The sequence below is a fragment of the Giraffa tippelskirchi genome, chromosome 3 (assembly GCF_054371585.1).
Source record: "Giraffa tippelskirchi isolate mGirTip1 chromosome 3, T2T-mGirTip1v1.2.pri, whole genome shotgun sequence".
Taxonomy (NCBI): Eukaryota; Metazoa; Chordata; class Mammalia; order Artiodactyla; family Giraffidae; genus Giraffa; species Giraffa tippelskirchi.
In genome coordinates, this window is record NC_137277.1 from 15,944,734 (window position 1) to 15,960,230 (window position 15,497).

Consider the following 15,497-nt stretch of genomic DNA (forward strand, 5'->3'; position numbering starts at 1 on the left):
GGTAACTTCAACTTCAGATGGACTTTATCATTTTAAAAGCATAGCACTTATTTCTTTAGTTGAATCTGGTCCGAATTGGATCCAGTGGGGTGTGATCTTCTAAGAAATGTCTTCTGTCGTATCTTATTCCAAGTATCCAGAAGTACCTTGTATTTCAATTCACTAAAAACCTTTCCCCAAGTACTTGTAAGACATTACTTTGTTCCTGAGAGGCCACCATTTTCATTTTAAGGATGAAATCTGACACTTATGGGTAATGGCCTCAGTCATGAGGCTACGTGTGTAGATTTAAGAGGTCACCACATTGGCTCTGTAGTATCAGAAACACAAAGATGTAGGGAGTTTGCCTAACAAATGAACAGAAACAGGGAAAGAACTTTTTATTTGCAGATTGCAGGAAGGTAGATTACAAACAACAGCAAATCTCAGCATCTCTTTAGTAACACTCCAGGCCACTTGAAATATAAAAAAGTAACTGTTTTACTTTAGAAAATATCTATGAAAGTTCACTTTTTTTTTTGAACTACCGCAGGACATTAACTAAAATACAAATCCTGCCGAGTTTGGGTAGGAGGAAAAAAACCTTACCAATATTATGAAAATACTTTTTATGAAATGGTTTCAAGGATTGTGAACTTGGCAGATGAAATATAACAAGCACTGAAAATACTTCTAGCCAAGGAAATCTGTTGATCAAAGTAAACATATATCTATATATATATACACACACACAAGTCCAAAGGCTGGGTAGAAAAACCCTAACAGTATAACAACTGTGCATTCTAGTACTTGGATTATTGAAAGCAAAATAGTTGTATTATGTATACTTTATCGAGTAGCAGAAGCTTATCAAATACTCATAGAAAAGCAGCTTTTGAAACTCATTATGTGTATATAAGAAGGTGTGTTTTCCCAAAAATTACTTTTCAAAGACTAAAGCTCTGTAGTTGACAAAACTATAAAATGTCTATGTATTTATATGGTGATAGAAATCACAAGAGGCTTTATACTATTAAATACACTTATGAAATTAACATCTTCCTGGTCCAAGGATTCCCACAAAAGTTACCATTTTGGTACAATCTGGCAATGTCAACATCTACAGAAAATATATTAATCAACCAACCAACCACTGTTTCATTAGAAACTGCACCAAATCCAACGTCAAAAACATTACTTTATTTTTCTAGGATGAAATGTCCTATTACGTACAAAAAGAATTGCTGTTTAAATTTGCCACAATCTGTTAAAAACATAGCAATCTATTGCCTACAGATAGGAAAGTTCTTGCCGCAAAGTTTTAAGTGATTAAGCCCATATATATCTATATATATGAATAAATAGTACAGAAATACTGTGACGTGATGAGATGCAAAATAATTTCATAATTCATTAAAATGTAGGATTCTTGCATCAGCACAGTGCATACAATATGTAACATTTTTTTTTAAAAGCAAAAGGACAAAATAACCTATGTTTGACTACTTCCATGTTAATATTTTAAGCAAAAACTTTGTTTCCATGTTTTCAATGTTGAACACTTAGTCTCTTTAGTTTGTAAGTATAAGTGACATTTTTATGTACAAAAAGGAATGGGCTTCATTAGATAAAATTAACCCAGAATAACTTGTACACCTGAGCCTGTAATAAGAAGTAATTGGGAACTGTAGTAACATCTTTCTTTTAAGAAACTAAGGTCTGGGAAGGTTTTGCATAGCAGGGTGATATTAAACACAGGAAACTTAAAAAACAACAATTAGATAAAATTCCAGAACCTGGTAGGACAAAGCTAATATGAATTAGTGCAAAATCTAGTAAAATTTTTGCAAAGCTGCATAAACCAACTATGGCAGATCTCATAGAAGTGATTATGACAATGTAGAAATACGACGTGTAAGATTAAAACACTGAAAGGAAAAACATGCAAACTACACCTTCCTCTGAGGTTTCCATTTCCCCCCTACTGCTTACACTACTTTTTCTTATGTGGGAAAAAACCCCAAACAACTCAACCAACCAACAAATACAGAAAGGATGAAGTCATTAAAAAAAAATGCCCTTCATAAAATATAAGTAGCAGTCTGTAAAGGGTAATCTGCCTGGTATCATAAAACGTACAGATGAAGGCAACGTGTATTTTGTCACATTATCTTTTTTTTTTAATCAGTCTGATCAATTGATGCAACAGGATTAGCACCACTGAATATTTTTCTTTGACATGATGACATTGGGCTGGGAATTGTAAAATTTAGGAGCACTACTGCCCTGGAGAAATCCAGGTACAATCAGATCCTTCTGCCTTTTTATTTTTCTACCTTGCAGCCCTCCCTTTCCCCTCAAAGGCTTACGGAGAATCATTAGCGCACATTCAAAGACACCATCTGTGGGAGAAAAATGATCTCCATTTATTTTGTTTCATATACATCCATAGTTGAATTTTAATACAAAAAGAAAAAAAATTAGAATCTGACAAATGTTTACAAACAAGATACCTTCAAATAGATTTTACTCATTTTAGCCTGGTGCAGAGTAAATGACAAATTGTTCTGTTATATTCAAGGCAACAGAGTCTGTAGTCCAGGACCACTTAGCCCAACCTTTATGCAAGCTTAATTTTTATCTACTATGAACAATAAACTCACTGTTGATTCCCAGTTGTGTGTGTGTGTGTGTGTGTGCACATGTGTACATAGCAGCTCCTTTCATAGAAAGAAAAGACATCTAGAGGTCGTCTTGTACTTTTACCTACAGGAATCATGATAAGATACAGAATGGATTACATGTAACCGGGGCTGGATTTTATAAGAAAAAATAATTAGCTGACAAATGAGGGCAGCAATAAAAAAGCGTCTTTTTTGCAACAATAAATAAATACAGTTGAAAGTTTTCTGTGAGACTCTAAACCAGCTTCTTCACTGAAGAGCAGACGTGGCATTTCCATGGAGTTACACTTGACCCCATATTATCTTTTTTTTTTTTTCTTGCTTTCTTTTTTTTCAATAAAGTTTTCCCGCTTCTGCCACAATAGTAAAACCATTTGATCTTGACAAGATAATGGTGTCGTTGACTTTGCTTTTCCCTTGTCCGTTGGACAAAATTGGCCAAGAATATAATTGGACTGTTATGACCAATAAAAACGAAGTTTAGGTCAAGTCTTGTCAGGATAACCTGACTAAAAACATCTGGCTCCTTAATTTTAAAATAGTTCAGACAACCAGATTCTTGCTGTGTTTTATGTTAGGTTAACACGCTGAACTTTAAGAAGCTGTAGACTGCAGTTTGTTGTTATGAGACCTACAGAATACAGAAAAAAGGGAACAATTAAGCACCCTTCATTTTTTAAAACAATGATGCTTTATGTGGATGCCGAGGTCAGTCTGTCGGGGGAAAGCAGCCATGTTCTTTCGTTCACCCTTGGCAAGCAAATATATGAAAACAAGTAAGAAATTTTTAACCTATAATATTAAAAATTTTCATGGTACACTAAACATGATAATTCACTGGAAAAAGCCAATATTTTTAAAAAAGGAATATATATTATATATATATATATATACACATTTGTCCAATACAACATTTTTAGCCAAAGGGACAAATAGAAACATTTACAAAAGCATTACCATTGTGGTAAAAGATGTGTATACCTATGTGTGTGTTTGCTTATTTACACTGAGTTGGGAAGTACGAAGGAAAATAATACTAAAAGGAGAGAAATAACAGTATTAAAATCACAGTTTTTTCTATTAAAGTTCAGAAAGTCTCCTTTCTAGTTTCACAGTTTTATTAACAACTTTCGTTAGTAAACCAAATTACTATACAGTTATCAAGTATGTACTATTGAAATAGTGTATATAAATACAGTCTTCCAGGAGTTTACAATTATTAAATACATTGTTCAACATGGCTGCTAGAATAAACTGTTTACTACTATACATCTTTTTTTTTTAAACATTAAACAATTATATTAACGAATCTGAACTCTGGGGGGCAATTTTGAATTAGGTAATCACGTAGTACAATAAAAGAAAGAGTGACCCCAACATCCAGTTCTGATTCCAGTTAAAAATTCAGACTAAAGATATCACAATCTGTAAGAAAAGAAAGAACATGGATGATAAAAATGATGAATTGTAACAAAGAACAGTTATGAAAATAATGCTGGAGATTGCAAATTAAAAATTGGGGAAAATATGGCAAAGGAAACACTGGAAATCCATAAATAAATAAAATTTCAAAGACCGGCTGCATATATGTTTCATTCTGCCCTAAACTTAACAAAAGTTCCCTAATATCGCTTCACATTTTTTTTTAACATAATCAAGACTTGGGCAAAGTCCTCAGTTGGCTTCTGTGTTCTTCAATAAAAATCATGTAAGCTAGAATATAATTAAATAACTATAGGAAGTACTCAGGGGGCAAGCTCTCCTGAGTGGCCCCTTCACTGTGAAGACCCAGCCTTTGGGTCTCTTCTCCTTCCCCCAATTCTCTACTTTTGCAGCAGGCACACCTCATCAGCAGCTGCTGCCACCCCTATTCGGCTGGGAATCAAATCCCCCAGCTTCCACCAAAGGCTAAACTAAAGCCTTTTCAATTAAAAAAAAAAGCAGTTTCAGAAATTCAGTTGGAGTATAAACTACATAAGGTAGGAAACACAAAGCACAGAGGGCTTACAGTACATTTCAACCTGAAGTCCAGGCTGCCTGAGAAGAATTCCTTAGAACTTTCAGCTCTTGGGGAGAGAGATTTCTTATACTGGTATTTCTTACTTTATCAACTTTGTATTGTTTAAATTGTTATGGCAAATGAGAACTGGGCTTGTGTAACCATTTTCCCTTCTCCCTTCTTGAGTACAAATTTTATTTCTCTGTAATTTAAATCTTTCCACGCTTTGTCTGCAGACTGATGATGAAAGTTGAAAATCAATGTGCCATTTACATTATAGTGACTATATAAATATTTTTCTCTGTAGCACCTACTCTTTCCCTAAGAGGGCATTCTTAGTAACCTATACAACTTTTTTCCTTTCATGGAGTTTCTGATTGCCTTTCATTCCCCCCTCTTACATTCTTAAGTTATCTAACGTATGAATCATTTTTTCCCTCCAGACACATCCCTCCTGGGAGTGCTCCCTTCTCCTGCTTCAATCTGCAGTGCCAGCTGCATGGGCCTGCTGTACAAATGTCACTCTGAGTAAGAGTCATTCTCTTAGCTTTCTTGAAATCCAAGGTCTTCTGTTTTTTGATTTGCTTCTTTTTTTGTTAATGCACATCTTAAAATAACTTGCTAAGAAAGGATGCAAGGGCAAGAAGCTCTTTCTGAGTCCTTATATGATCTGAAAACATACTTATTCCGCCTCTACGTGACTGTTTGGCTGGACACAGATTTCATTTTTCCTCAGACTTTTCGATTATATTCTTCCATTACTCTCTAGCATTCTGTGTTGCTAGAGAAAAGTCTGACACCAGTCTAATTCCTATTACTTTACAAGAATTTTAACTTCTTTAGAAGCTTTCAGGAGAGCTTCTTCTATCCCTGGCATCTGGAGATTTCAGTTATGGATACGTGGAATGGACCTTTTCCCACTTGTCTGGCTGGCTTACACGTTTACCAACCATTCTCATCACTCCACAGCCCCCGCCCAGCCCCGCTTCCCTGTCCCACAGAACGGGCGCTCCATGGCAAGCGGGAATGTAGCTGCTATATTCAATATCTGATGCACAGCAGTGGCTCAACAACCATTTGCTGAACGAACAGTTTTGCTTAGATACAAAGTTGTGTGCCTCTCACCAGCTCAGGAAATTTTTCTTAGTAGTCTTCTGATAATTTCCTCTCCTCTTTCTCTGTTCTTTCTTTCTGAAATTTCCATTAAGTGAATACTGGATACTCCATAACATTTTTTTCTTTCATATTTTTCATCTCCTTGTCTTTTTGTTCTTTACATTGAGAGTGTCCCGATTCAATGTGTGCAATAAGTTTGTAAAATTTCTAGTTACTCTTTTTTTCAGATTATTTTTTATTTCTAATACCCTGTTCACCATTTTACAGATGCAGTATCTTCTAAAATTTCTCTTGGGACATGATTTAGAGGCTTGCTTTGTTTTTTAAAGTTGTCTTCTCTGGAATCTTTTTTTGGGGGGGTTACACCTTGACCTTTCACCTTTGCACTAGCAGGCTTTACATATCTGGCCATCCCTGACTGTCTGTTCCCACTTAAGAGTAAGTTCACAAACTTGATGGGTGCCTGGAGAACCCTGTGCATATGTATGCAGCTTACTGACTGGAGGGCTTTGCTTCAGATTAGAGTTTTCCATCTCAACACCACTGACATTCTGGAGCTGGGTGATTCTTTGCTTAAAGGCTGCAATGTCCAATGCAAGTGCGGGATGTTCAGCAGCACCTCCAGCCTCTACCTATTAGATGCCAGTACCACTTACCACCTCCAAGTGTGACAAACAGCAGTATCTCCAGGTAGTGCTAACTATCCCTGTGGGGTGAGGGTAAGCAAATTCCCCTGTTGAGAGCCCCAGTGTTAGAATAAGGGGAGCCGATCCTTCAGGGATCAGGGGATTTTACTCTGGGTCCCCTTCTCTTCTGTCTACTCTAGCTTTCTGCTGATGGTTTATTCTGTTTCTTTGGAGAAAAACCCAGTGTTCTTCCAGTTCTTCAGGCCTCCTACAAGGTCTGCACACGGGGGTCAATGAGGGTGACTAGCTTGGATACGGACCTTCAGTTAACCCTTCTCTCTTCCTACTCTCTTGATTTCGATCCTATTTCAGACTCTGTGTGTTGAAGGCTGTCTGGTGTCACACCAGTCAGCAGGTTGTCATGTCTGCTGAGAAGCCTGCTGGAGGAGTCTGGCTACAGCCTGCCTGCCTCCATCAGTCAGTGCCCTTCCGTCTGCTGTATTTCATGATTTGCTGAAATCTTATCAGCTGACTGACTTCTACCATATTCTTTTCACCACTCTGAATTTATCTTTTTCCTCCTTTATTATTATTTTTCTGGGTTCTCTGTCATATTCAGTAAGTCCTCTTCCACTTCCAAGTTTTCCAGCTAATGGGTTAACAGACAGGCAACAATAAAAACGGGAAGGTCTTAGAGATTCTATAACTCTCTTGGTTCATGGTCCATGGAGCCTCCCTACTTGCTTTCCATCCTGCCTTGCCTACAGTTGGTGAGTCTTTTGTTGAGAAGGTGATTGGGTTGTGCCTGTCTTTCACTTTTAGTTTAAACAAACTGACTCTAAAGTACAGGTCTCAATCTACCTTGTTACAGGAGAAGGAGAGAAACAAAACACCCTGAAGATTCTCCTAAGAGAAAAATGACTAGAGATTCTTATACTTTGGTATGCAGAGTCCCTTGGGAGTTCACTAGATAATACAGGTGCCCAGGCCCCAGCCCAGCCGAGAGTTACCCAGGGAAGGTAGATCCTCTGACTACTTAGGAAGGGTCAAACTAGGGGGCTGGTGGATGGCAGATGGTGAACAACGAATCCCAGGACTACAGCGGTGGCCACTCTCAAAGAAAAGGAAAACGGGCCTCTGTTGGGAAGAAGAAAGTCTTCTTGGGCTTGGGAAGGAGCAGGTACTGAAGGTCAGAAACAGAAGGCATGAGGTCATAGTACCTGAATACCATATGAGGCTGTTCAATGCTTTTAATATGTTACTATAGATTCAAAGGGGCTTTCCTGGTGGCTCAGCTGGTAAAGAATGATCTGCAATGTGGGAGACCTGGGTTTGATCTCTGGGTTGGGAAGACCCCCTTGGAGAAGGGAACGGCTACCCACTCCTGTATTTTGGTCTGGAGAATTCCATGGACTGTATAATCCATAGGGTTGCAAAGAGTTGGACATGACTGAGTGACTTTCACAGGTTCGAAGAAAAAGTCTGTGGAATTGGATTAAAGTCTAGTTTTGCCCAAGGAAAAAAAATCCAGAAAAATAAAATAATTTCAAAGACATCACAAACATAAATTAAGGAGAACATGCTAAGATCCCCTCTTTATGGTCTTCCCCTTACTCTATCCTACAGAACAGTTATTTTTATACTTCTGTAAACTCAGTGAGAGCAAGAATTCTTACTACTATCTTTGCATGTGCCCCGTGGCATTTAAGACATCTTACATTCTTTAAGCATTTGGTAAAGTGTTTTTGAATTTTAGAAAGTGCCTCTAATTTTAAGCAGATCATACACAAATCTAGCCATTTCTCTTTAGGAGTTGAATTGATTCAGAGCACTGAACACCTCTGCTTACCTGCTAGCCTTAAATCCTTTCAATTTCTGTACAAAGAATGATTCAAGAACTTCTGCACATTGGTAAAAAGGGGAGTCACTTGGATTGTAGTAACGACAATTATCAAAAATTTTGGTCATATCTGCTACAAATTCCGTCAGCTTTTCATAATATCTTCTTTGTATTCTTTCTTCCATGGTGGCAAGGTCTTAAAAACACAAAATGTAAAAGATTTTCAAAACCTTAAGGTTGTTCCAATGTGAATACTGCCTGCGGTTCCGACAAACAAGAATAGGATTGATAGATAAACACAATTTCAAAACTAAATCTCAATAATTATTTTAGAATTGAGAAAACAATTTTGAAGTTCATTCAAAAAATAAAAGCTCAAGAGTATCAAAGAAACATTTGAACAATAAAAGTAATGGGAGAAGACTTAATCTATGAGAATTAAAAAAATCATAAAACTGTGATAATGAAAAGTGTGGCACTGTCCAAGATGATACAAACATTAGTGGAACTGAATTCAAAACAGGAACAGACCTGACTGTATTCAGCATATGAATTTTACATATGTTGAGGATGTCATTTCAAATAAGCAGAGAAAGGAAGAATTCATTAATAAATTGGGTTGGGGCAACTGCCTACCTATATTTGAAGAAAAATTCTATCTCACACTATATGCCAAAGTAATCCTAGTGGATTAAAATTTAAGGACAAAAATGAATGTAGTCAATCACTGAACCATGCATATAAAAGTAGTTAAAATGGTAAGTTTATGTTATACATATATTTTAACACACACACATACACATCTTTGATAGTTCCAGTGTATGCAGGTAGGGGAAAAAGTATAAACAGGAACAACTGTAAAAAAAGGACCCAGTCTGATAAAATTCCAAACAAGATTTGGGCACATCCATTTTGTGCAGGCTACGTAAGCTGTACAGGAAGAGCGAATGCTTAACACAGCCCACCAGGCTAGCACCATATTCAGACTTTTTTAAAGTTCTAGGCAATCACAGATTGACTAACTGTAACAAAGTATATGAGTAGGGTTTGGACATTTTATGATTTCAATTTAATTTGATATTCCTTTAAAAAAAAGTATTGGGAGAATATATAAGTAAGTCTTTATATATCTGGGGTAGGGTAAAAGGCTGAAAATACAACTGTAAAAGTAGAAATCATAATGATTAATAGATTTGAATTAAAAAATGCTAAAAACTATCTATGACCAAAAATTACCATAAAACTTTAAATATCCTTAGAATATAAACTACCCCTTAAATAACACTGACAAGAGTATGAATATCGCAAGAACAAAACGGCAAAATATATAAATAGGAAGCTCACAGAGAAAAAGTTCAAACAGTAAGAACATCACTAGTTACTGAAGACGGGCAAAAATAGAGAGTCCTTCTTTTGCCAAATTAGCAGAAACTAAAAATTATAATATCAGACTATTAACACAGGCTACCTTTAAAGGAGGATGAGAGTGGTGGTAAATTTTACATTTTACTCCCTACGTTTCCGTAACATCTGCGTTTACACCTCAAACCTATCATCTTGAAATAAATACATGCAAAGAAAAAATGTTCTCAAAAGAGTGATAATGCTCAGTGTCTTCAGGGGTGCACAGAAAAGGGTACAGATATGTGCCATCAGTAGAAAATGGTTCAATCTGCTGAAGCATCATTTGAAAATACTTATCAGAAGCCTAAAAAGTATACATACCCTCTGACAGAGAAATTCTGATTCTAGAAATTTTTACTAACAAACAAGACCAGCACAGATGCACAAAGATGTTTTACAGAAGTGTCATTTATAGTAGCAAAAATTGCATATAACCAAAAAAAAATCCATTTTGGGGGAGGTGACTACATAAATTATCTTAAGTTCATACAATTAAAAACAGTCTGGGTCTATACCACAGCTGATGTGACAAAGCTACTGACTGACAAGTTTACAAAATCTGTTATAAAACATGATGATCCATATATATAACTCCATTTAAGAAAATAAAAGCTGCTGACCTTGTTGGCTCCTTCATACCCCTAGAAGAAACTATTTTCAAATTAGTCAATGTTTGTCCAGACATCTTCTATGCACCTTTAAACACATGTACATATCCTGAGAGAACACACTTGCTTACGACTTAAAACCTAGCGATTACTCTGTAACTTTCATTTTTCTTTCAACAGTATATTTGGGAGACCTGTATTATCTTTATGTACATACCTACATAAAATGTTGTTTATCGGGCTGGCATTAAAAAAAATGGAAAACATTCTAGCTCTTCAAGAAAAGAACTGTGGTTAAATAAGTTAAGGCATAATCAATTTACAGACTATATAAAGCCATTAAAATTGTTACTGAAGATTAATGAAGATATATGAAGATTAATGACAGGAAGATGAATGCCAGACTATTTACAACATCATCTCAACTTTTCCCCTTTTTTAAAATATATATGATTTCAATTCACACACACACACGCACAAGAACATACCAAAATGTGAGAGCATTCAGGGAGGAAAAGGTCTAAGTGCATGCATCTAAAAGGCTTAGCTGCTCTTGGAATATTTCCATCAGCTAGAATGAATCTTTTGGCAGTTCTTCTGGAAGCTTTTATGTATGTTCTAACTTCTATAACTTCTTTTGCATATAAACTATTTTTAATATAATCATCACCTGTAGCTATTCATCTTAATACAGTCACTTGCAGCTGTCCCTTATTACTGTTTTCATTTTCTGGGCAATGAAGCCGTATTTTCTTGGATTTCTACCTCTGCTCTCCTTCAGGAAAAGATGAGGAAGAGGGGACAGGAAAGATGAGAGGTTCAAAAAGACTCCAATCTATTCACGGATTTCACTCCTTACACAGCCAGCTATAGAGTATTCTGCTCATCCTTTGATTTGGCTACTCCTCTCCTGACGGTCCTTTACTTCATTTTCAGTACTTTTACAATTATAAACACTGCTGGGATGAACAACATGTGTGCACATATAAATCCTAAGGGATGAAACTGCTGGGTCCAAAGGTATATACCCTTGAACTATAACATGTACTCCCCATTTATTCTACCACCGACTATACCAGTTTAGACTCCCACCAGTCCTGCTCAACACAGCCTCAAGATGTATCAGTTGCACGGATGAAAAACAAAATAGCTGCTTAGACTTCTGAAAAAACTTCAAGTTCAACTCAAGCACTTACCCATAGGTTCCTTAATAACACCATAATAATCTGGTGCATCGTTAGGATCCACTGGTTCAAGGAAAGGCCAGGCCATCTTATGGGCCTATATTGATTGATGAGAAAAAAGGCATCATTACTGTCAGGTAGAAATAAAAATTTCATCTAAGCTTCCCATCTGAGTTACTGCGTCAGTCAGCCCTTAAACTTGGAGAGCCAGTTTTAAACTTGATGGATGAAATTATCTATACTTGGGACGATTTTTGCTTCAGTTACAAATGATCTCAGATGAACATGCTCTGTAATAATGGTGCTCAGAGGCCTGGGACCTTGCCCTGAGGGGGGATGGTGGAGCACTAGCTTAGAAGTCAAGGAATCTGTTCTCTGGTCCCTACATGACGACCTGCCAACTCAGTGATGCTGCCACTGTAATCACATCTATTAAACTGGAGCGGGAGGGGTTCCAAGTGGGGAATGGTTACCTCTGCGGGTGAAGGATGTGGCAGAGGGATGAAGTTAAGTAAGATGCAACCACATGATGAGACTACTGTTCTTGCTTTGGTTCTTTCAATGTTTCTGATTATAATGACAACAGGAGACAGTGTTGATCTAGTACTATGTCTGGAATACATCTCTAATACTTTCCAATCTTATAAGGCATCCCCATCTCCTTTATATTTTTAATAAGGGAGGGAAAGCTTTGCCTCAAAGCCTCAGATAAGCATTTGTATCTCACTAGAATTTAATCAAATTGCTTTTCAATCAATGGTATTAACAGTAAGGTAGTTTTCTTTAAAAATAAAATTTAGGCTAAAAAAAAAAAATCAGTCATTTTAAACATGAGCATTAGCTAAACAACAGCTGAGCTAGCATGTGGATCTGGTAAATTTCATGACAATGGCATGTGGAGGACTGAGTTCTGTGGAGCACTTCAGCTGGGAGTCGGTAAATAATCAGGTCCTCGAAGATTGGAAAAGTCTCAAACCCCAGAAGTGTTTCCTAGGTCATGCTGGTTGACTTCATCTTTAAATGTTGCACAGAGAGTGGCTTCTCACCTGTAAAGAACGCAGCACCCTCTTCAGACCCTCATAATCTTTCTCTGTGAGCGGCGTGAGCACTGTCATGGCATCCTCTGTTGACTGGCACTGTGGACAGACATACTCGTCAATGAGCTCTGCCTCACTTTGCAAGATGCCAACGCAGCGCCCATGGTACCAATTCTGACACCGATCACAGCCAATATAAAATCTGCAAGATCCGAAATGGAAATGTGAGTTCAAAACAGATGGGATGGCATGACTTATAATTTACTTTAAAAAAAAAATAAAATAAAACATGCATCTGAACATATTCTAACCCTGGGATATAAAATAGTTTTAGTATTATAATTATTTTAATACTTCTGAAGATTGACATTCCAATGTGTTAATTTAGTATTTCCGATGTTAAGAACAAGCATTAAAGGTTTAAGAACACTGTCAAAATTGGAGAACCAATATGATGAAACAAAAAAAAGTAGAACATTTAATTGACTTTAAAGCTCAAAACAAAATAAAGACAAAAATCTTTCAACTAATACCGTATCAAATGGAAAGCTGGTACTGGCCACCCAACTGGGAGTTCAAAATCCTAAAAGCTAATAACAGAGTCTCAGAGCTTATACCCGAATTAGTGTTTTACTAACCTGCAATAAAGCACCATTTCAAAACACTGATAAAAGTCCAAACAAGTCAGGCTATTTTAATCTCATTAATTTCTGTGTTACATATTGAAGAATCAAGTCTACCATTAAACCACATTTTCCCCAATGCATCCCAAACATTCACTATGAAGCAGCATAAAGTTTGAGGGGAGGTAAAGAGGGAAGAAGAGAAAAAAAAAATTGGAAAGGAATTTGTAATGTAAGTGTATCATATATGCAGAAAAGTATCTTGCTTTTTATTTTAAAATAAAATAAGTAACCAGTCAGAGCAATTTGGCTTCCTAAATTATTAAATATGATGCTCTTATCAGAACTCACTGTGACTCATCATAAGGTGTTCTGCAGATACAGTACAATTCCTCACTGTTGCCCTCTTGTGCCCGTTTACAATCATTACAGATGTACACATCCATTTTCTTAGCCTCCTTTTCTGTGATGCCAACACATTCTCCATGATACCAGTTAGTACAAAGATCACAGCCAATATAGAACCTAAAAGCATTCACAATGAAAATGACAATGTAGTTGTCATTTTGAGCTGCATGGTACGTAAATCTGTCTTCCCTGTCCTGATTCACGTTCTTACAGGGTAACTTTCTGCAATGAGTCAGCTAAACATCCTGAATCCAGCCATTCTAACCCTGACAAACTGCAGCATTTGACGCTGTATCAAGTGTGGAAACATAAAAGTCGCTCATATCCATTTCAACAAATACACTGTTGAGTGAAATGCGGGTCTTTTAAAAAAAACACACTGGGATTTGAAAAAATAAACAACACACCGATGGTAATGTCTCCCTCTTAATGAATGTGTGTAAAACTGTCACAGGCACAAAAACCAAAGCCAAAGAATCAAAGACTTACATCTGTCAAACCTATGCCACAGAAGCCATTTCAAAGACAGGGCTATTTCTTAGATAGGTTTGAAAATGTATCTCACAATTTAAATTTGAAAACAAAGCAAAGCGCAAACACCGAGGAGAAGTTACACTACAAGGAACATGCAGGAGGTCAGCCAGGGGCAGAAGATAAAATGGTCAAAATGGGATATGAAGAAGAAAATTAAAAAAGGTACACGTAGGAATTCTACCAAGTTTTCTAAATAAATATTGGCATTTAATTGTAATAGATTATGACATGGGCCAGTTTTTCAGTTAGTAGAATGTGTGTGACAATGTGGAGAGCGGCCAGGTTCAAAACCAGGGATACACTGTGTGGAGAGTGATATAAGGATAGTTAATCTAAAACCAAGTTAATCTAAAAACAAGAGGGTCTGCAAGACGGGGACATATGAGTGTGTCACTGTGGGTAACCACAGTTAACCAACCTCAAGGCCTTTGTCGTGTAAGATCCCAAATAGCCTAGTGAAGACTATCTCTACGACAGACACATAGTGTATCTTCAGTGCTGACGGGTGCTCTGGAGGAATGCCTGGTCCGAGTCATGGCAAGGATGAGCGTGAACTGCGGGGAATGAGACTGGCCTTGCTGATACCACTGGTTCTACCCAATGTGTTTCTTGGCCGATTCACCTAGAGGAATCGAAATAGTCCTCAAGCTTCCAACTAACCTGCTTTTGAACGTCAAGGAGTAACAGACAGTTGTGTGGTGAATCCTATTACCACCAACTTTTTTCTTGTGAATTACAACCCTCACATGATTCTCACCGCCTCAGGTGGAGGCCCTGGGGTGTCTCTGTATGCTGCCTTCACCGGGTGGTGTGCTGTGTATTCTGGAAGTGAGCTCAGGACTTGAATTTCAGGTTGTAGTCTTTCTCACTACTGGTTTGGTGTAAGAGAACACAGAATACTCCTTAAAAAACTCTTCCCAACTAGAACAGGGAATGAATGAACCTGGTATACTGAAATGTTAATAATGGAAAAAAGTAAAAAATATGAAATATCCACAAAGTAACAATCTCAATACAATGAACATATGTACATGTGTGCTGCATTTTATGCAATTTAAAAGTTGTGTGTGAAATGAATTTCTATGATCTGAATATTTTAAATAGGCCCAAGTATCTTGTTATTTAAGGAAAATTCATAAGCAGAGATTTTTGTAAAGAAAGTAAATCATGTTGTTTTGTTCTACAAATCATTTAGTATAATTTGCCTAAAGGGAGGCACACGTGTATTAAACCATGGGGAAAATCAGTAATAGGGTTCTACTTTTTATATCACGTCTAATTTCTCATAAAGTAAGACAATGAAAAGTGAAGATGCCTATACTGATCTGCATTTAATTCAACACACAGCTAAATCTACCAACAAAAAGTTTTGATTTAGCACTTCCAAACAGATTATAATTTAAACAGCATCACTAAAGTAGTTCCACTGTTACAACTTAAACATCATCAAAGAGA

General features: G+C 36.9%; 1 protein-coding gene across 8 annotated transcripts in view; it reads right to left on the minus strand.

Annotated features, from left to right (window-relative positions):
* Window positions 1-2,377: 2,377 nt before the first annotated feature.
* Window positions 2,378-15,497, minus strand: part of BPTF (bromodomain PHD finger transcription factor) — a 133,204-nt gene continuing 120,084 nt past the window's right edge. For 4 of the 8 annotated variants that reach the window (XM_081576850.1, XM_081576848.1, XM_081576849.1 and 1 more), the window contains 4 exons: window positions 12,487-12,679; window positions 11,453-11,537; window positions 8,254-8,440; window positions 2,378-3,294 (listed from right to left, as the gene is read on the minus strand). In XM_081576850.1, coding sequence (XP_081432976.1) covers window positions 3,258-3,294; window positions 8,254-8,440; window positions 11,453-11,537; window positions 12,487-12,679 — 502 coding nt within the window. In that variant the 3' untranslated portion in view covers window positions 2,378-3,257. Of the gene's footprint in view, window positions 3,414-8,253; window positions 8,441-11,452; window positions 11,538-12,486; window positions 12,680-13,451; window positions 13,626-15,497 lie in introns of all 8 variants that reach the window. The other 4 variants (XM_081576845.1, XM_081576844.1, XM_081576843.1 and 1 more) reach the window with 2 other exon arrangements.